Raw genomic sequence first — 20,866 nt, 5'->3', positions numbered from 1 at the left:
CAGTGTACATGGAGCCTAAGTAATGTGTCCGCACTCTTCCTTTCCACTGCAGCATGCTCACTGGCTACTCAGGTAGCTAATGGCACACTATAATTAGCTCCCATTGTATCATGGGAGCAAAGTATTTTAGCCCTGTTTCAGACTCCGCAAGTACAGTATCACATATTAAGAGGCGGCCCATAGATGGATGAGTTTTTTCGTTCAACCAAATGGTTGAATCAAAATCACTGACACGATTCCCCCATGCACATACTCATTGTGGATGGGGGAATCCTTCCTGCTGAGCTATTGTACTCTGACATATGTCATCAGAATACACTGGTCAGCGTTGCAGGCTATAGCCAGCAGCGCTGACCAAGAAAGCGAAAGTCTGACAGGGCTGTCAGATTTCACTTTCAAAGAGCAGGTTTGCTGCCCGTTCTGTGCAAGTGATTGGTGGCTATAGAGCCGCCTCATCACTTCCACTTTGAAGCTGGGAGCTGAACTAAGTTGCAGGTCCTGCCCTTTTTGCACCCCTCTTTTGCTAAAGCATCCTCTGCTACCTGCCCTTCAGCTTGTCACTGTATGTAAAAGTTGTACCATTAAATGCTGCCACTCGAGTCACTTCACATTGAAATCTTCCCACCTTCCAGGATTTATGGCTCAGACCACAGTGAAATCTACTTCCCTTTGAGGGAACCTTCTTTTATTCTGGACAATGCTTTCTCCAAAAAATGCCACTGAATCACACAAAATATGTCCCATTTATTGCTTTGGTAGTGGATGACAGAGTGCACATACCAGAGTGTAAGGAAATCTTATGTATTGTTTGAATAGGATGTGTTTGATCAGTTCCTTTCATGTTCATTGTATATTCTAAGGCTCCTTTCACACGGGTGTTTGGTATGTCTGTTTTTCATCTGTCCGTTTACTTATGAAAATCGGACACCCATGTATTTCTATGGACTAGTGGATGTAAATGGATGACATCATTGCTTACTACATGTGAAATCTGTGAATGATCACAGAGGTCACATGGTACAAGGCTATTCACAACAGCCTTGTACCATGTGACAAGCTGTGACCAATCACAGCTCACTCAGTATTTCTCAATGGCTGCAAGAATGCAGACAGAAAGAAGGAGAAATTATTGCTTTTACATCCTATATGGGTGTAAAAGCAATCACTGTAAAAAAAAAAAATCTTCATCACCCCCCCACAAGTAGTACAGTGTCACCATGGTGACACTGTACTGCTAGGGTGACAGTATGTAAAAAAAAAAAAAACATAAATAATAATATAAAAAAATAAATAAAAATGTAGAAGAAATTTTTTAAAATTATAATTTTTGGTTATAATAAACTAATTTGGCTTATTTTTTTTTTTTACTAAAAAGATAATGGAATATATTTCAGTCAAGATTTATGATGAAAGATTGTTTATTTGCAAAATGTTATAAGAAAAACACTTTTTTTCAACATTTTTGGACTTTTTCATTTACATAGCAAAAAAAATAAAAATCCCAGCGGTGAATACCACCAAAATAAAGTTTTATCTGTCTAAAAAAATGCTAAAAAATTCCTATGGGTACAGTGTTGCATGACCGCGCAATTGTCATTCAAAGTGTGATAGCGCTGAAAGCTGAAAATTGCCCTGGACAGGAAGGTGGTAAAAGTGTCCGGACAGGAAGTGGTTAACCTATTTTTCTTCTGTTAATAAAAAATGGTACGGATGAAAAATGGATGTAAATGGACAATAAAAAGGATGTAAACAGACAAAAACGGATGTAAATGGATGAAAAACAGATATGAAAACAGACAAAAAACAGATGTAAACTGATGAAAAACCTATGTGAACTGATCTGTTTTTTCTTGGAAAAACTTGACTGAACTGATGAAAAAAACGGAATGCCCGTGTGAAAGGACCCTAAGCCCAATTGTAGCCCATCCTGACTTAGTATAGAAAACATACTGTTAAACATTTTGGCATTTTTAAAACTTGCCCACATTTTATTAGTTTAGCATTTAGTATATGTTGAAGTGGGAAAAAGTTCTGGGACATAAACTTTCTATAGAGACATCATAAACAATCTGGTCACAAGCCCATAAGAGCTCCATATGTACAAATTATAAAGAAAATGCATACAAAATAGTATCGTGTTGGTATTGTACTCCTGAGTTTTTGTACTTTTTCCCTCTGTCTGTAAGGTACAATTAGGTACAATAAGGTACAATAAGGTGGGGAAATTGTATCACATTTTGAGGACCTGCTCAGGCATTGTATCTTTTTGGGGTAAAGTTAAAGCAGAGCTCCACTCTAAAGCTGAGGTGTTGAGTACTGGGTCTCATCAATTAGCATATGTTAAAGGGGTGACCTGTTGTCCTAATTGGTGCCTAATTAGTGTTGTATGTACGAGGGGCAGCAACTCTGTAGAGTTCATTCTACAGCTGCCTTTTTCAACCTTTTCAACACAGAGGAACCCCTGAAATAACTTTTCAGTCTCAGGGAACCCCTGCTATAAATGACTATAGCAACAACAAATGATACATTAGTGTGATGGTCAATGGGAAGAATGCTCCTTACACTTGTGGTCATTGGAAAGAATAACCCCTTTACATGTAGCTAAAAGGATCAATGGTGTCACTTGGAACTTATCTGAGAAGCAGAAATCCACGGAACCCTGGTTGAGAAACTCTGCTCTACAGCATTGTACCTAGTGAACCCAGCTGGTGTGAACACACCACTGGATCCTTGGACAGGTGAGTGGCTGTTTTTTAAAAGTCAGCAGCTCTAGTTTTTGTAGCTGCTAACTGGAGCTCCGCTTTAATTCCCTGCTGTCTAAACTAGCAGAAACTTCCATTCCACTTGAATCACTGAAACATCTGCTTGGTCTCCCAATAGGTGTAGAAAAAAAAAATTAAAAAAATTGTTGTCCCATATTTATACAGTGATAAGACGTTTGTTCCCCACTAAACGGAGACAACAAACATATCATTATATTATATTAATTATTATGGGTGGAACTGCACATGGGGGTGCGTACTACAAAGGTAATAATTGGAGTTTGTTATAAGCCTCCCAGTGTTAATGAGGAGGTGGAGACTCAGCTCCTTGCACATATCGAAAGGGCTGGGACAGTGATAATAATGGGGGATTTTAACTACCCGGAAATTGACTGGAGTAATGGTACTGCAGAAACAGTTAAAGGGCAAACATTTTTAAACCTACTACAGGACAATTTTATGGTACAGTTCATAGAGGCCCCAATTAGGAATGACGCTCTGCTGGACCTGGTAATCTTAAACCATGCAGAGCTTATTACGAATGTCCATATAAAAGAACATCTGGGTACCATAACATGATTTCATTTATTGTTAGCTGTAAACAGCAAGCACATACGGGAAAAATAAATCCACTCAATTTCAAGAGAGGTCATTTTCCAAGGCTGAGAGCTGCTCTCCAAGACTTAGACTGGGAGGGAATATTGGCATTGATGAACACAACACATAAATGGGAGTTCTTCAAAAAGACTGTATGTGAACACACTGCATAATATATTCCCATGGACAACAAGTTTAAAAGGCTAAAAATCAAACCTATGTGGCTTACGGCCAAAGTTAAAAAGGCTATAGATAATCAGAAAAGAGCTTTTATCCAATATAAAAACGAAGGAATGCTATTATCTTTAAAGATTACAAAAATATAACAGAATATGCAAAAAGGAAATAAAGGCCGCAAAAATTGAAAACGAGCGACAGATTGCAAGAGATAGCAGGACCAACCCCAAAAAATTATTCAAATATATTAATAGTAAAAAGGTCCGGTCCGAGCATGTAGGCCCTTTACAAAATAATCTAGAGTGGGTGACTGGGGATAAAGAGAAGGCAAATTTATTTAATACCTTCTTCAGCTCTGTGTATACAAAGGAGTATGGGGGAGCTCTTGTCCATAATGGGCATGGTATTGACACAGCTCCAGCTGATCCACATTGGCTCACAATTGATATGATACAAAACTATTTAGACAGTATAAAGGTGAATAAAGCACCTGGTCCGGATGGCATACACCCCCGGGTCCTTAAAGAATTGAGCTCTGTCATTTCAAAGCCATTGTTTCTAATTTTTAGGAACTCTTTAATGACTGGCATAGTACCACTGGACTGGCATAAGGCCAATGTGGTGCCAATATTTAAAAAGGGGTCAAACTCCTTACCAAGTAATTATAGGCCTGTTAGTTTAACTTCTATAGTTGGGAAGATACTGGAGACTTTAATAAAAGACGACATAAATGAGTTCTTGCTGGAAAAAAAAAATATTTATACTTTTACTTACTTACTTTTACTTTATAAACGCAAAAGCGTTTGACACAGTTCCCCACACACGGCTAATGTGTAAGTTAAAGTCAACGGGCTTGGAAAAATCTGTATGTAAATGGATAGAAAACTGGTTAAAAGATTGTATTCAGAGAGTAGTGGTTAATGATTCATACTCTGAATGGTCTGGGGTCATCAGTGGTGTACCCTTACTTTTTAATATATTTATAAACAATATAGGGTCTGGGATTAAAAATCCCATTTCAGTCTTTGCAGATGACACCAAGCTGTGCAGTGGAATAATGTCCTTACAGGATGTCTTCAACTTACAAGCTGACCTCAATGCACTGTTTAATTGGTCAACTGTGGCAAATGAGGTTTAATGTTGATAAATGTAAGGTTATGCACTTGGGGATTATGAATATGCATGCATCATACATACTAGGGGGAGTACAACTGGGGTAATCAATGGTGGAGAAGGATCTGGGAGTTTTGGTAGATCACAAGCTTAATAATGGCATGCAATGCCAAGCTGCAGTTTCTAAAGCGAGCAAAATCCTCTCTTGTATTAAAAGAGGTATAGACTCCAGAGGGAGAGATATCATACTACCCCTGTACAAATCATTAGTAAGACATCATCTGGAATATGAAGTTCAGTTTTGGGCACCAATTCACAAAAAGAACATTGGGGAACTGGAGAAAGTCCAGAGAAGGGCAACCAAACTGATGTGAGGCATGGAGGAGATCAGCTATGAGGAAAGATTAGAGGAACTGAATTTATTCTCTCTTGAGAAGAGGAGATTAAGGCGGAATATGATCAACATGTATAAATACAGTCAGGTCCATAAATATCCATAAATAACAAGATGTGCTTTAACTGCAGACTGTCAGCTTTAATTTGAGGGTATTTACATCCAAATCAAGTGAACGGTGTAGGAATTACAACAGTTTGCATATGTGCCTCCCACTTGTTAAGGGACCAAAAGTAATGGGACAATTGGCTTCTCAGCTGTTCCATGGCCAGGTGTGTGTTATTCCCTCATTATCCCAATTACAATGAGCAGATAAAAGGTCCAGAGTTCATTTCAAGTGTGCTATTTGCATTTGGAATCTGTTGCTGTCAACTCTCAAGATGATATCCAAAGAGCTGTCACTATCAGTGAAGCAAGCCATCATTAGGCTGAAAAAAGAAAACAAACCCATCAGAGAGATAGCAAAAGCATTAGGCGTGGCCAAAACAACTGTTTGGAACATTCTTAAAAAGAAGGAACGCACCGGTAAGCTCAGCAACACCAAAAGACCCGGAAAACCACGGAAAACAACTGTGGTGGATGACCGAAGAATTCTTTCCCTGGTGAAGAAAACACCCTTCACAACAGTTGGCCAGATCAAGAACACTCTCCAGGAGGTAGGTGTATGTGTGTCAAAGTCAACAATCAAGAGAAGACTTCACCAGAGTGAATACAGAGGGTGCACCACAAGATGTAAACCATTGGTGAGCCTCAAAAACAGGAAGGCCAGATTAGAGTTTGCCAAACAACATCTAAAAAAGTGTTCACAGTTCTGGAACAGCATCCTATGGACAGATGAGACCAAGATCAACTTGTACCAGAGTGATGGGAAGAGAAGAGTATGGAGAAGGAAAGGAACTGCTCATGATCCTAAGCATACCACCTCATCAGTGAATCATGGTGGTGGTAGTGTCATGGCGTGGGCATGTATGGCTGCCAATGGAACTGGTTCTCTTGTATTTATTGATGATGTGACTGCTGACAAAGCAGCAGGATGAATTCTGAAGTGTTTCGGGCAATATTATCTGCTCATATTCAGCCAAATGCTTCAGAACTCATTGGACACCGCTTCACAGTGCAGATGGACAATGGCCCAAAGCATACTGCAAAAGCAACCAAAGAGTTTTTTAAGGGAAAGAAGTGGAATGTTATGCAATGGCCAAGTCAATCACCTGACCTGAATCCGATTGAGCATGCATTTCACTTGCTGAAGACAAAACTGAAGGGAAAATGCCCCAAGAACAAGCAGGAACTGAAGACAGTTGCAGTAGAGGCCTGGCAGAGCATCACCAGGGATGAAACCCAGCGTCTGGTGATGTCTATGCATTTCAGACTTCAGGCTGTAATTGACTGCAAAGGATTTGCAACCAAGTATTAAAAAGTGAAAGTTTGATTTATGATTATTATTCTGTCCCATTACTTTTCGTCCCTTAATAAGTGGGAGGCACATATGCAAACTGTTGTAATTCCTACATCATTCACCTGATTTGGATGTAAATACCCTCAAATTAAAGCTGACAGTCTGCAGTTAAAGCACATCTTGTTCGTTTCATTTCAAATCCATTGTGGTGGTGTATAGAGCCAAAAATGTTAGAATTGTGTCGATGTCCCAATATTTATGGACCTGGCTGTACATCAGTGGTTCATATAGTGAACTCGGTGTATAGCTATTCACCCTGAGGTCAACACAGAGGACAAGGGGGCACTCTTTACGTCTGCAGGAAAAGAAATTCAATCTCCAAACACGGAAAGGTTTCTTCACAGTGAGAGCTGTGAAAATGTGGAATAGACTCCCTCAAGAGTTGGTTCTGGCCAGCTCAGTGGATTGCTTCAAAAAAGGCCTGGATTCTTTCTTAGATACACAGAATATAACTGGATACTAACATTTATAGGTAAAGTTGGTCCGGGGAGTGTCCGATTGCCTCTTGGGGGATCAGGAAGGAATTTTTTTCCCAGCAGGTGTAGATTGGATCATGCTTTGCTGGGGTTTTTTTTTGCCTTCCTCTGGATCAACTGTGGGTATAGGATTATAACTTTTTTTTTTCTATGGTTGAACTGGATGGACTTTTGTCTTTTTTCAGCCGGACTAACTATGTAACTATGTAACAATCCCCCTTCCCCCCCGCTATACAAGATTTATTGAATTGAATTAAAGAGGTGAGGCATATGCAGCATCTTACAGCTAAATTTACAAAGTCTAAAGTACACTGTGAGAAAACTGTCAGTTGTTGTGTTTTCTTTTTTGCAAAATGGTAAAAAAAAGAATTAAAATAATACTTGATTAGAGAAAAAAAACTGCATATGATATTTTTCAGGAATGCAACACACTACTGTGGGTTTTGGGTATGCTGCAGCTCAGATGTTTAGCCTTAGTGCAGGGGTAAGCAACCTTTAACCACTTTTACCCCCTTCCTGCCCAGGCCAATTTTCAGCTTTCAATGTTGTCGCACTTTGAATGACAATTGTGCAGTCATGCAACACTGCACCCATACAAATTTTTTTATCATTTATAAAATAAAAAACGAAACTTTTGAAAAAAACACATTTTTCTTTGTTTCTGTTATAACATTTTGCAAATAAATAACATTTCTTCATAAAGGTAGGTCAAAATGTATTCTTCTACATTTCTTTGGTGAGAATACCCCAAATTAGTGTATATTATTTAGTCTGTAGGAAAGTTAGAGTCCACAAACCATGGTATATATATCTGACAGTCGATCAATCCTGATGTACTGGCGGTCCATCTAGTTTCTTTAGGCCTGAAAACGCCAGGATAGTGCACATACCCCCCAAATTACCCATTTTTGGTAAATAGAAAGTCCAAGTTATTTAGTAAGAAGCATGGTGAGTTTTTTGGAGGTTGTAAATTTTTGTTACAATTTTTTTGAAAATGTAGAAATTAAAAAAAATCTATTTTTTTTTAAACATATTTTATAACATGTTGTCTAGTGCAGCGTTATTATATAACTGATGTGGTGGTGATCAGGGACACTGGTGACAGTATGTAAAAAAAATAAAAACAATAATTTATTTTTATTTTTTTTTCTAATTTTTCTATTTTTTTTTAATTTTTTATTACATAATTTTTTTACAAATTTTTTTTTGCCACACACTGTGACCAAAGCGATACAATGTTACCATAGTAGCATTGAACTACTTTTAGCAAGTGATCAGGATTTTTTTTTTTACAGATTATGATTGCTAATACCAATGTAATTAATTGATATTTGCAATCATTGTTAATGAAACTGACTCAGATATGGAAGGGTTGTGATTGGCCCTGTCTGTAGCATGTGACTGCTTTGATCAGTCACAGCTAACAACACAATTGTATACAATGGATGGCATGGCAATCGCAATCGCATAGATGTGAGCCTAGCATTAGTGTGTTTTGCTCCATGCACTGTTTATTGACTAATCCTGAATAACCCCATATGTCTCTGTTATGTGACCATTATTCTTTTGCTTGTGCTGTTCTACAATATTCATATTGCTTAACCTCTTTTTTGTTAGGGTAGGATAGACTTTAACAGAGTGGCTATTATGGGTCATTCCTTTGGAGGATCAACTGCCTTACTGAGTCTGATGAAGGATGACATTTTCAGGCAAGTAATCTGTAAATACACTATTAATTTATAATAATAATAATAATTATTATTATTATTATTATTATTAACAATATGTTTCCTACTTTTAGGTGTGCAGTGGTATTAGATGCCTGGATGTTTCCCCTTGAAGACACTTGTTACCAGCACATTCAGAAGCCAATTTTATCTATCAACACTGAAACCTTCCAGACAAACCAAAGTATCCAGAAAATTATGAGACTAAATTCAGAAGGAGCAGAGCTGAAGTATTTGACAGTAAAGTACGTTTCAGCACTGGTGGTTAAACCATTCCTTAGCCTCATACCTGTCTATTTGCTAGTACAATTTTTCTTTACATTCACAAACATGCACTGGAATTGTGATAGAAAAATCTCATTGGTTGCTAAAGGTATCTTTTCCAATTTCGGTCAACTGAATTTTTTTAGGCCTGTATGGGCGGCCTATGTGCTTGTGTCAATGACATCAGTTTGAGAGGCTTCTGAGATTATTCAGTTTTCATTTACAGGTGCATTTGACCTACAGTTGACTTCCTTTTGACCTGCCTTTGACTTGCTTCAAGTTGGTTTTGCATTCCTATAGACTTGTAAGGGAATGTAAAACCCACTTCAAGTGAACAAAAGCTCATCAACACAGAAGCATGCTTACCCACATTTCCATGTGGAAGGCAGTCTTTCCACTGATATCTAACACAGACGTCTGAGATATTCTGCACACTCTGAAATATTCATATCCAATAGATAGTCTAGCTGTTATCCTGCCATCATTTTATGTCTGTAATTACTTTGATGGTCCTATTTTCTGAAAACAAATGTAGATCGACAAACCCCACAATGATGCTTCAGTATTTTGTTCATGCTGGAGAGGTATCTATGGGCCCCAGTGGCTGGACTTTCTAGGTCAACATTTATTTCTATGGCAGCTATTCTTTATAAAACAATAATTTATTTATTCACTAACTTGATGACATTTAATCACCATTAGAAAAACACTTTCTGTAAATATATTTCAGAGTAACATAACAGATTTAATAGTGATACTGTATGGCCCAGACTAAAATGAAGAGTATGTGGGGGAGTTGTTTATAGATACAGCCTCATGTTGCTCAGGTAGTAATTGTTTCCCTCACAACTTTTGAAGTCTTCCTAGAGTAGAAGCCCAACTCCAGCAGATGTAAAATATTTTATAGAACTAGAAGTTTTTCTTAAAAGGAATATTCATAAAAAGATTTACAACCACAAAAAAGGAAAAAGTTAAAACATACATTTTATTAGAAACCTGAAACTGGTTATCTATGTTATCTTTATCAATAAGGAGACATTGCACCAAATATTATTCTCTTGCATATGCAAATCCCTGTCCATGTATTGGAAGTCAATATTTAATCCATCTTAAAGTGCACAATTTAATTTGTATAACGCTTCTGCAGATCCATTTCCATCAAGATAGTCTTAATATTCCTAATAAGAGGTATATCCTCATAGGGAGTTATAGTCATCCCTTTTGTTGATGTTGAATACTCAGAGTATGTATGATCCATATAGTGACTTATACAGCAACAAATATTTTAACCAATATATTTGGCAACGCACCACTGTAGCAGATCAATAAGATACATTTTGTGCTGTATATCCAATATACGACAATGCTATCTATTGGTTCAAGCATGGTCCTTGATCATTGTGTGGAAAACCAGTGTAATAGGGGATCAGCCAAGATAAATTGCATGCTGCATATCAGATATAGGACAGTGTTCTTTATTGATTCAAATATTGTCCTAAATGATGGTGTGAAATTCAGACCTTCACCAAAATTATGACCAATATGTGGATCAATATAATCCAGACTAAAATATATGCATATATAAGTGGAGTTATAGGCACTGTTTCACATGTTGTTTAAAACTTTTCTTATCTGCTTTGTTGGAGCTTGTTGTGTACAGAGCTCAGTAGCTCAAACTGAAATTTCAACATGCAACTGAATTAGGACTGTGTCTTATCTTCTTCATGCTCACTCCTCTACAGCTTTATTTCAGTTAGAGAAGGAGTGTTTTAAAGGAAACAACTGTGCTGTTCCTTGGAAATCCTGCAGTGTAATGGTCATCCTTTATAATGTATCAGATATTTGTAAAACAAAAAATATATGTGTATATGTATAAACACACATCTATAAACTTTATGAAAAATGAGCCCCAAACCATTATAATTTCAATTAATAAAGAAGTCAGAAGGTAAGAAGTCAGGGCTGTACTGTCTAGTAGGACTGTGCAAATCTTAGGACTGGATGGAGAGAAATACAAACATTGTTTTTTTTTCTGCTAGAGGCTGTGTCCATAGTAGCCAAACTGATGTAGCTTTCCTGAGTGGCTATCTGGCAAGTAAATTTCTGAACTCACAAGGGACAATGGATCCGAAAACTTGTCTGGAGATTTCTGTTCTTTCATCACTGCACTTTCTCAACAGGCACCTGGGTAAGAGGCTGAGGAGAATGACAAGACAAGTGACTTGCAGTATTACAGTACACATTTCAATAAAATGTCCATGTAATGATATTGAAACAATTGCAACTATATCAAAAGTTTTGTCCATAAGGCCTCTTGCACACAGGGTGTTTTGCTTTGCTCCTCTAAATGCCAGAGCTCCTGGCAGCAGAACAGCTGCTAAAAAAGGCACCCAAACCTGTATATTCCACACGTTTAGGCACATTTAAGTGTAAGGCACGTCAATCATTTGCAAGTTAATGGATTCCAATGGCTAGAATATTAATTTATTCTGGCCACTGGAATGCATTAACACTCAAGACTCTAGCGTTTAGATATGGTTACACGCATTTAGGCATGTTCAGCATTTTTGCTGCTCTTCAGCTCCTCTCTTAAACATGCTTTTGATGTTTTCAGCCTGGAAACGCTCCTCTTCTAATATGCTTGTAAAGGCATATGTCGCTTAGACACAGGCTTATATAGAGGTGCTTTTACAGACTGAAAAAAAAATGAATACAGGCTGAAAAAATTTAGTTTTTAGTCCCAGCGTGCATGGGGCCTAAAGCTTGTCCACAAAGAACTCATCTAGAAGTGCTTATGGATAACATTAACAGCCATCATTAACATTTAGACTCAAGAGAGCAAAAATATACTGAAATTATGTCTTCTAGTAATATGATAAAACCCATTACTCATTCAATGCAAGTCGATACAAAAGTGGGCAAAGGTGTGGTAGAAACAGGAGGAAAGTTTTGAGTAACCACTTGCCTACCAGGCACTTATACCCCCTTATTTACCAGGCCAATTTTCAGCTTTCAGCGCTGCCGCACTTTGATTGACAATTGCGCAGTCATGCAACATTGTACCCATATGAAATTTTGATCATTTTTTTCTCACAGAGCTTTCTTTTGGTGGTATTTAATCGCCACTGGGCGCTTTACTTTTTGCGCTATAAATAAAGTGCAAAAAATTTGAAAAAAAAAAAGTTTCTTTGTTTCTATTATAAAATTTTTCAAACAGGTATTTTTTCTCCTTCACTGATGTGCGTTGATGAGGCAGCACTGATGGGCACTGATAGGCGGCACTGATAGGCAGCACTAAAGGGCACTGATAGGCAGTACTAATGAGGTGGCACGGATAGGCCGCACTGATAGCACTAATGAGGTGTCACGGATAGGCGGCACTAATATGCAGCACTGATAGGTGGCACTGATAGGTGACACTGATTATGGGTACTGATAGACGGTACTGACTGGCATCACTGCTGGGCACTGACTGGCACAACCCCTGGGCACTGACTGGTGGCAGTGACTGGCAGCACTGCTGGGCTGCACTGGTGGGTGGCACTGACTGGCAGCACTGGTGGGTGGGCACAGGTGGGTGGCACTGGTGGGCACAGGTAGGTGGCACTTCTGGACACAGGTAGGTTGCACTGCTGGGCACAGGTGGGTGCACTGCTGGGCACAGGTGGGTGCACTACAGGGCACAGGTGGGCGGAGCTAGTGGGCGCACTGCTGGGCACAGGTGGGCGGAACTTGCGGGTGGCACTGCTGGGCACCGATCATCAGGGCACTGATCATCAGTGCCCTGATGATCGGTGCCGATCCCCGCTCTGACAACTGCCGGTTCTCGGCAGTACTTTCCTCACGATCTGACAGCGTGAGGAAAGTGCAGCCGAGAACCGGCACTTGCATTTCCCTCTGATCAGCGTGTCATTGGACACCGCTGATCAGGTGGTAAAAGGCCGCTGTGATTGGCCTTTTACCACATCACGTGATCAGCTGTGTCCATAAGACACAGCGATCACGGAGATCGCCGGGTGCACGCCCCCTGGGGCGCGCAGGAGAGCGCGTTCTGGGAGGACGTCATATGACGTCCACTCAGAACTGGCCGGCCGCAGTGCAGCCGTCATTCGGCTATCTGCGGTCGGCAAGTAGTTAAAGAAATTTCTTTCTTGGAGCTAAAGAATGTCAAAATAACAAAAAGACAAAACAGCCACTTACACCTATTTTAAACCATTTTATCAATGCAATATAACATTGATGGACTGCGATAACGTTTCCTAAATTCACCTAGCCTACTGAAGTACCCAGATGAAGTTGGTACTATGGTATTTTTTAAAGGGTAACTCCACTTTCATGGGAAACCATAGCAAATAAAACACAATATAGTATATACAATTGCTACACAAGTCATATTGTAATATGAATTGAAAAATTCCATATTTCCATGTGCAATGCTGTAATTTTTTTTTAAATGGAATGCAGTATGGCAGCCTGGAGGCACTCTGTGTTTTGCTTAAATACTCCCAAAGGGTAGTCATGTCTAAAGGGTTGCTGATCCTGCCATTTACCTCATTAGAACCCTGCAAGTGCAACAGCTGATTGATAATTATAAAATCACTTCCATTCACATTCATTTTGCATGTGGACACAGACCAGCAAACAGCTATTTCTTTAGAATAACAAAATATAGGAATCTACAACATTTCTTAAAATTCCTGAGACTTTTTTTTAGTTTCACTAACAGCCACATTTTCAGGACTAGCTTTTAGGGTGTAAGCCCTTCTTCAAGGTCCAAGCAGTATCCTTGGATCTGCAGTAACCTTAAAAAAGGGGACACAGCCCGAAAGCTTGTCCTGTAAATTTGGATGTTAGTACCAATTTAAAAAGTATCAGTGATAGTACTCAATTGTTTTTGTTACTACTAGTGCACTAATTCGGCCACAGTCACCTTAAAATCTTTACTATGTATATAGATCACCCAGAGGGGAATGTTTTTTTCTTAACAAAAGTGGAGTTACTATTTAAATACCTAAAAAAACTACTTTAGGTATGAAGCTGGCCATAGATGGATGTTTTGGGTTTTTTTGTGATCAGCCAGCCAAACACAAACAACAAAGAAACAGATTCCCCCATCCACACATTTGAAGTGCATGGAGAAACCTTCCCCACTGTGTTACTGTATTCTGCGCTGTCAGAATACACTGATCAGATTGGCTGCAGGTGCTGGTTGAACAAAAATATACCAACGGTCCTGTTCAAGATGTGTCGACAGATCAACTCCTCTTGAACGGGATTGGCCAATCAGTGATCACATGCAGAGTAGTAAGCAAGATGTCACTTCTGACATCATTGCTCACTACTAGTGAAATCTGTGAATGATCACAGAGGTCACATGGTACAAGGCTATTCACAACAGCCTTGTACCATGTGACAAGCTGTGACCAATCACAGCTCACACAGTAGTTCTCAATGGCTGCAAGAATGCAGCCAGAGAGGAGGAGAAATTATTGCTTTTACAGCCTTTATGTAAAAGCAATCGGTGTAAAAAAAAAAAAAATCTTCATCACCCCCCACAAGTAGTACAGTGTCACCATGGTGACACTGTACTGCTAGAGTGACAGTTTGTAAAAACATAAATAATAATATAATATATAATATAAAAAAAAAGAAAAATGTAAAAAAAGTTTAAAAATTATAATTTTTGGTTATAAACTAATTTGGGTTATTTTTTTTTTTATTAAAATGATAACGGAATAAATTTTGGCCAAGATTTATGATGAAATATTTATTTGCAAAATTTTAAAGGAAAACACTTTTTCTCAAAACCACCAAAATAAAGCTTTATCTGTCTCAAAAAATGCTAAAAATTCCTATGGGTACAGTGTTGCATGACCACGCAATTGTCATTCATTGTGTGATAGCACTGAAAGCTGAAAATTAAAGCAGGCCACGCGGGGGGACCAACCTCCAAGTAAAGAACAGTGGGAAAAGACAGCTCATGATGGAAAAATAAAAACTGTGCTTCACTGCTGCCTTCCAGGGCACTCAAATTCCCTCTTACATTGTGCTGGAGTGCATTCTTAGGCAAATTCTTGGAATATAAAATGTACATTTTTTTGTATAATAGGATTTGTTAATGTACCTCTTTGATTCATGCAAAATGGAAATATCACTGCTATTTTCCCTTAGGATAAACAGTTTACTGATTAAGCCAATAGATGTGCCAGTTTATTATATTGTTTGCATTTATCTTTTACAGCATACACTTACAAAAATATGTTGTTTTTCTTTGTCAGACCTGAATATAACCTGTCCTAAATTGGAAAATCTAAGTGAAGAGATCCAAGCTGATGTAATTTTCGATTTCCCAGTGGTAAACACCAGCAAGCTGTGAAACTATGCCATTCTCGGGGCATTGTGTCTGAGGGAAACAATAGGAGAATGGTGCTTTGTTGTTGCACTAAGAATCTCTTGTATTCAAATAAATGCTGCACTGTTGATAAAGATATGGCAGAGATTTTGTGTTAGTACAATGTCCCTCGTTCTGTGCCCCGGAGAAGCTGCCGCGTGCACTCCTTGCATTCATTGCTCTGACAGCTACATCCTAAGCAGAGGACATGCTGCCCGTATTGAGTGAGTGCCAAACATAGAACATCATCAATTGTGCAACAGTATTATATAAGCACTGGGGAAGGGAGGGGAGGTAACATGTAAGAGGGAGAAAAATGCAATGTCTGGGAATTGTGTGTAAAACAATCAGAAAATCCCTGCTGATTCATTCTGAGCATACTGATGCCACCAAACATCATTTGCTATGTGATTATGTAGCCAAATATATAAATGTTTAATGAAACCAGTTAGAGTGAAACTGAAATCATTTAGTACTCTTCATGCCATAAACCTCATTTAAACATATTATTCACATCCCACATGTCATGCATGTATTTTACCCTCATTACAACTAAACCACTTAGTGTTAATTCTTATAATCGTATTTAATTTGTTTACTGATTACCTAATCATTCATAATCACTGTGATTTGTGACTATGAGTGGCCATATCCTAAAATGCAGTTAATATGAATAACTGTTTTCTTAGCACAATAAAAAAGGTTTTCAAAACGGCCGCACTTCAATTTTGCAATGATCTCTCAAAGACGTACAGTAGAGGCAGCATTCCAGAATTTCTTATCATAGATATATAATATCTGGGGGTAGAAGTTTTTTGGCAAATCTTATTGATGATCAGAATATGCTAGGTGCATTTTGCTGTTAAACTACCTAAAATACCGGACTTGTATATTGTTTTCACATAGGTGATCAATTTAAATTCCCTTCTTTGCTGCTATATTGTCAATCGACTGTACTTTCTTAGAGCAAATGTGTAAGTCAGTTTTAGCAGTTAAAACTAAAACTCAACAAGTCTAAAATCAAGTACTGTAAAGTTCCTGCTACTACCATTTTTTGCCAGAAAAGCCTTGTTCTTGTGCCCACCTGATGTTGGTTTCACTTTGTTCAACTTCCCTCCTTTTTGGTCTACAACCCACTCCCATCCAAAGAACACACACTTCTGCAGTAAAGGTCCTATCTGCTTGCAAGTTTGATATCTGAGAACAATCTGAACAAATCATTTAGTCAGCTATATCAATTGTTTAATCAATTAATGACCAACAATGCCTCCTATAAGAAAATAATTTATAAAAACCAATTAAGCTGAATTCATTATTACTGAGTTATTTTGCCCATGCAGAAATTCTTTGAATAACACAATAAGATTGGTGTGAATATGGACTGAGACTTTGAAAAATAAATTAATATTTATTTGACAGAAATCCCTTTAGAAACACTATAAATAATAGTCAGATTGAGATATGCATAGATACTATGATATTTGCAATGACGTTCTAAAATTATCTGTTACAGCAGAGTATATATATTGGATTAAAGGATAAGTTCACCTCTGGAACATGTTACATGTTCCACCCGTTTTTAGGGTGGAACATGTAACATGTTCCCATAGCTGCAGCCACGCCTGCCACTCCCACACCCCCACCCTCCCTCTGACAGATAGTACAGGGGAACTTCTCCCCATACTATCTGTCAGATTTGAAAACAGCGCGGCTGTGCAGGGCCCCGCCCACAGAGCCGCATCATTCATTCACAGTGTTCTGTGAATGAGTGTCTACAAGTCCCAGCAGGCTTAGCAGCTGTCAGCTTGTAGTTTTCAATGAATTGCATTTATTATTTTTGTCCACAAGGTGAACTTATCCTTTAAATTCTATAATTAATTTCCCCTCAGGGACAGCATAACCATTTATAACTACTTGGCATCTGCATTTTACAGATTTCTGTTATTCTCCTGCAAAAAGAATAGGTGTTGAAATACCTAAAAGTGTGCTTCATTGTGGCCTCAGAGGGAAAAAAAATAACAAAAATAAATTTAAAAAAAACAGTCTAATGCATGTTATCGTGGGAGACATACTAAGTTATATCATGGATTATTACAATTGGCCTAAACAAAAATCACAGGAGAATAATACGTTATATTTACCCTCAGAAGCAATAGAGTGGAACGCTGTGAATAGATTGCCTTAACATGGCTGTCAACCAGACCCTTCAAAATGGTGGCTGGCCAGTGGGTGTAGTTTTCTAGCATCTAGCTATGTTGTAGCTGTATGTCCCGACCTCAGTGAACTATGTCAGATGGTCAGATGATCCCTCTCTTGATGAGGTGTGATCTGATGCTCAGATCCAGTTTCTTATCTGTCACCTGACTTGCTATTTTTTATGGTTGCAAACAACACAACTCATAAAAGCCTCTAGAAAGCTGGCCCTGTAACCTTTTTTCTGATTGGTGGATCAGGTTAATATTCAATCATGTGTTTATCTCTATACTGTCTAGACTTTCAGGGAGAATGAATTTCCTCATCCTCATATTCATCTTTTATATAAAAAATTTATAGTTTTCTATAAAGCATTCAGTTATGTTAATTAGCCCAAAAACAAAATGCCTTTGAGGGTCTGGCAGCTTTCTAATTGGTGGTAGAGCATTTAACTGGAAAATGTGTAACTATAAAGAGTTGGAGTTGTGACGATCGCGACGTCAGATCCCAGCCCTTCACACCAAACTCGTGACCGAAGAACTAGCCAATCTAAAACCGCGATGTCACGTGCGTAACAATGTCACGCCCAGCTGCACCCTGCACAATGATTTTCCACAATCGATGTACCGGCAGCCTGAGCGCGATTGTTACTGGGTCAGGTTAATTACGCAATTAACTCTTCACACTGCCACCACCACCTTTTTGTACAGAGAAAGAGGAAACTCAGCAATATTAGCAATAACACTATGATGGTTGAAATAATTGTCTGTATACCACTGTCACCGCAGGCAGGTTATACAGAGGGTTCAACACACACAGTAGCGCTCTTCAGCGGCAGGAATTTGTGTTTGCATTAAAGAGCTTTAGAAACAGTTCAACACTTTCAGAAAGTAAGATTTATTGCTAAAAGGTCAAAAGGGTGCAATAGATTTATTATATGGATCTATATACATTAAAAAGTGTCCACATATTTTTAATGTCAGCATTCATACAATCCATGAAGTTTGAACTATCTTGTCCTCATAATCATGGAATATGGAGAACCTTGATGTCCTTTATTTTTAGTGGAAGAATACAGAGATACTGTCATTGTCTTAAAAATCTGAGAATGTTGACTTCTTTCATAAAAATGTGTACAAAAAGTGTTTTTGTAAGCATAGCTAAACTCCAGTTATTTTCAGCAGAGCAAGCAGTCCATATTTTTTTTTTTTACACAAAAACAAATTCCTTTTAAGCCTATTTTTCAATACAATTTTAATTTGGTATTTCGGTGCCTTGGCACTTCAGGGCCTTAATTAGCTTTTAATAAACACATACAGGGTCATTTTGCTCTCAGCAGAAGTGCCTCATTGCAATGTAGAGCAAGTAAACAATAAAATAGAAACATCTTTCAAAGATAAAAGATTTTTTTTTTAAATTTTCAATGTGTTTGTACAGTGACACCTAGTAAAAAAAAAAAAGAAAAAGGTACATAATTTGAAATCATTTTTATGTGAATGCATGCATTAGGTGTCTACTGTCGGAAGCAGAGAGCATTGAGCTGACTGAGGGTGATTTTACAATGCAAAGCCTCACCATTTGTGCTAAATGGCTGAAGTTGTAAATACAATTTCAAAGTAAAATGTACAGGCTTTTAGGGAACAATAAAATAAACACAAGTTTAATACAGAAACATAAATAACAAGCTGGCAAGTTGACCTAAAAGGTCTACATACAGTGTCATGTATTCTTTTTATTCTCCAATTTCACTACCTCTGAGGTATCACATGTACAATATAAATAAGCCACCAATATTTAGCACTGGCACTAGTCAAAACCACATTACTTGAGCAGGGCTGACTTTGGAGGGGTTGACTTCCAAGGGATGGTCCATTTCGCTGGAAGTGTGGGACCAGAAGACAGAAGAAGACAAATGCCTTGTGGTTGGCTTGGTCAGGGGCAGCTGATAAAGTACCAACTGAAGTCCCAATTAAAGCCCTACAGTAAAATATTTATAATGTATTAGGTGTCTGTGGTCTTTAGTAACAGTGCTATTTAGCAGCCATGTTTGTAGCTTTGTCTCTACAGATAAAGACCCTTTTTAACCACTTGCCCTCTAGAGGATTTACCCCCCTTAATAACCAGGCCTCTTTTTGCTACTCGGCACTGCACTAATTCAACTGATAATTGCGCAGTTATGCAATGCTGTACCAAAACTAAATTTACGCCTTTTTTTCACACCAATAGAACTCTCTTTTGGTAGTATTTGATCACCTGTGCGCTTTTTATTTTTCACGCTATAAACAAAAAAAATGACCAAAAATTTTGAATAAAAACTATATTTTTTACTTTCGGCTATAAAAAATATATAGTAAACTAAAAGTTAGTTATAAATTTAGGCCAAAATGTATTTTGCTACATGTTTTTAGTACAAAAAAATCCTAATAAGTGTATATTGATTGGGGGGCGGAGCCCGAACATGGCGGCACAGGAGAGCGGGGAATAGGAACTCACCGATAGCCTCCCCCACCTATCCTCCCTAAGGTGTCCCGAGGGCCTAACTAGCTGTGTCGGAGGTTGGCTGGAGACCAACCTGGAGAAGGGGGAGATCCCGGCGGTGGTGCGGCGGTCGGTCGGGGAGCGGAGAGTCGAGTCTGCCTTCCTCCTGAGGTCTGCCTGCGGTGATCCCGGAGAGAGCGTGGGGTTGCCGGGCGACGAGGAGGAGTGGCGTTACCACGTGGGCTGCCGCGGTGGACAGCTGGGAGAGGAAGAGACCGGCCGGTGTCCTAGGAGGCAGGGGAAGCGCCGACAGTCACTGCAGAGCTGTCTCCAGGGATATCTCGGGGTATAAGCAGAGGAGGAAAAAGAGACCCAAGGGAATTCCCTGGAAGAGGAGGACACGGCTGCAGGAGAAAGGGCAACCCAGGACTGCAACTCGGAAGCTGCTCCATAGCGGAGGGTCAGTGAGAGCTGTGGGTCCGCCCAAGTGTTAGCTTTTCAGACTGTGTTACTGACTATCTGATATCCAGCATAAAGAATAAGAAGGGAATTCCCAGAGAGGGTCTGAAGGATTGGAAGAAAGAAGTGACAGTTTAAGTATATATCCCAGAGTCTTAAAAAGCTCTAAAAATCCTATTTGTGACATGAAAGGAAAAAATAGTAAAGGAAGTATGTCCAAGAACTCCCAAACTGGAACAATAAAAAATACACGTCGCAGAGGAAATTAACTCCAGTAAAATCCCAGGAAATAAGTGATAGGAGTGAACTGGAAATAAGCTTAGATAATAGCTTAAGATCTTCCCTGGGATCAGTTAACAATAGCCAACAAACACTG

General features: G+C 38.7%; 1 protein-coding gene across 1 annotated transcript in view; it reads left to right on the top strand.

Annotated features, from left to right (window-relative positions):
- Positions 1-15,457, top strand: part of LOC149462014 (platelet-activating factor acetylhydrolase 2, cytoplasmic-like) — a 94,583-nt gene extending 79,126 nt beyond the window's left edge. Inside the window, exons 7-10 of the mRNA XM_089677573.1 lie at positions 8,596-8,687; positions 8,780-8,950; positions 11,009-11,157; positions 15,248-15,457. Of these exons, the coding sequence (XP_089533699.1) occupies positions 8,596-8,687; positions 8,780-8,950; positions 11,009-11,157; positions 15,248-15,345 (510 nt within the window). The 3' untranslated portion in view covers positions 15,346-15,457. The remainder of the gene's footprint in view (positions 1-8,595; positions 8,688-8,779; positions 8,951-11,008; positions 11,158-15,247) is intronic.
- Positions 15,458-20,866: the final 5,409 nt, after the last annotated feature.

The sequence above is a fragment of the Staurois parvus genome, unplaced genomic scaffold (genome assembly GCF_062004578.1).
Source record: "Staurois parvus isolate SC_StPar_1 unplaced genomic scaffold, SC_StPar_1.0 ptg000188l, whole genome shotgun sequence".
NCBI classification, from domain to species: domain Eukaryota; kingdom Metazoa; phylum Chordata; class Amphibia; order Anura; family Ranidae; genus Staurois; species Staurois parvus.
Note: the sequence above shows the minus strand (reverse complement) of the source record. Positions and strands in the feature narration are given on the sequence as shown.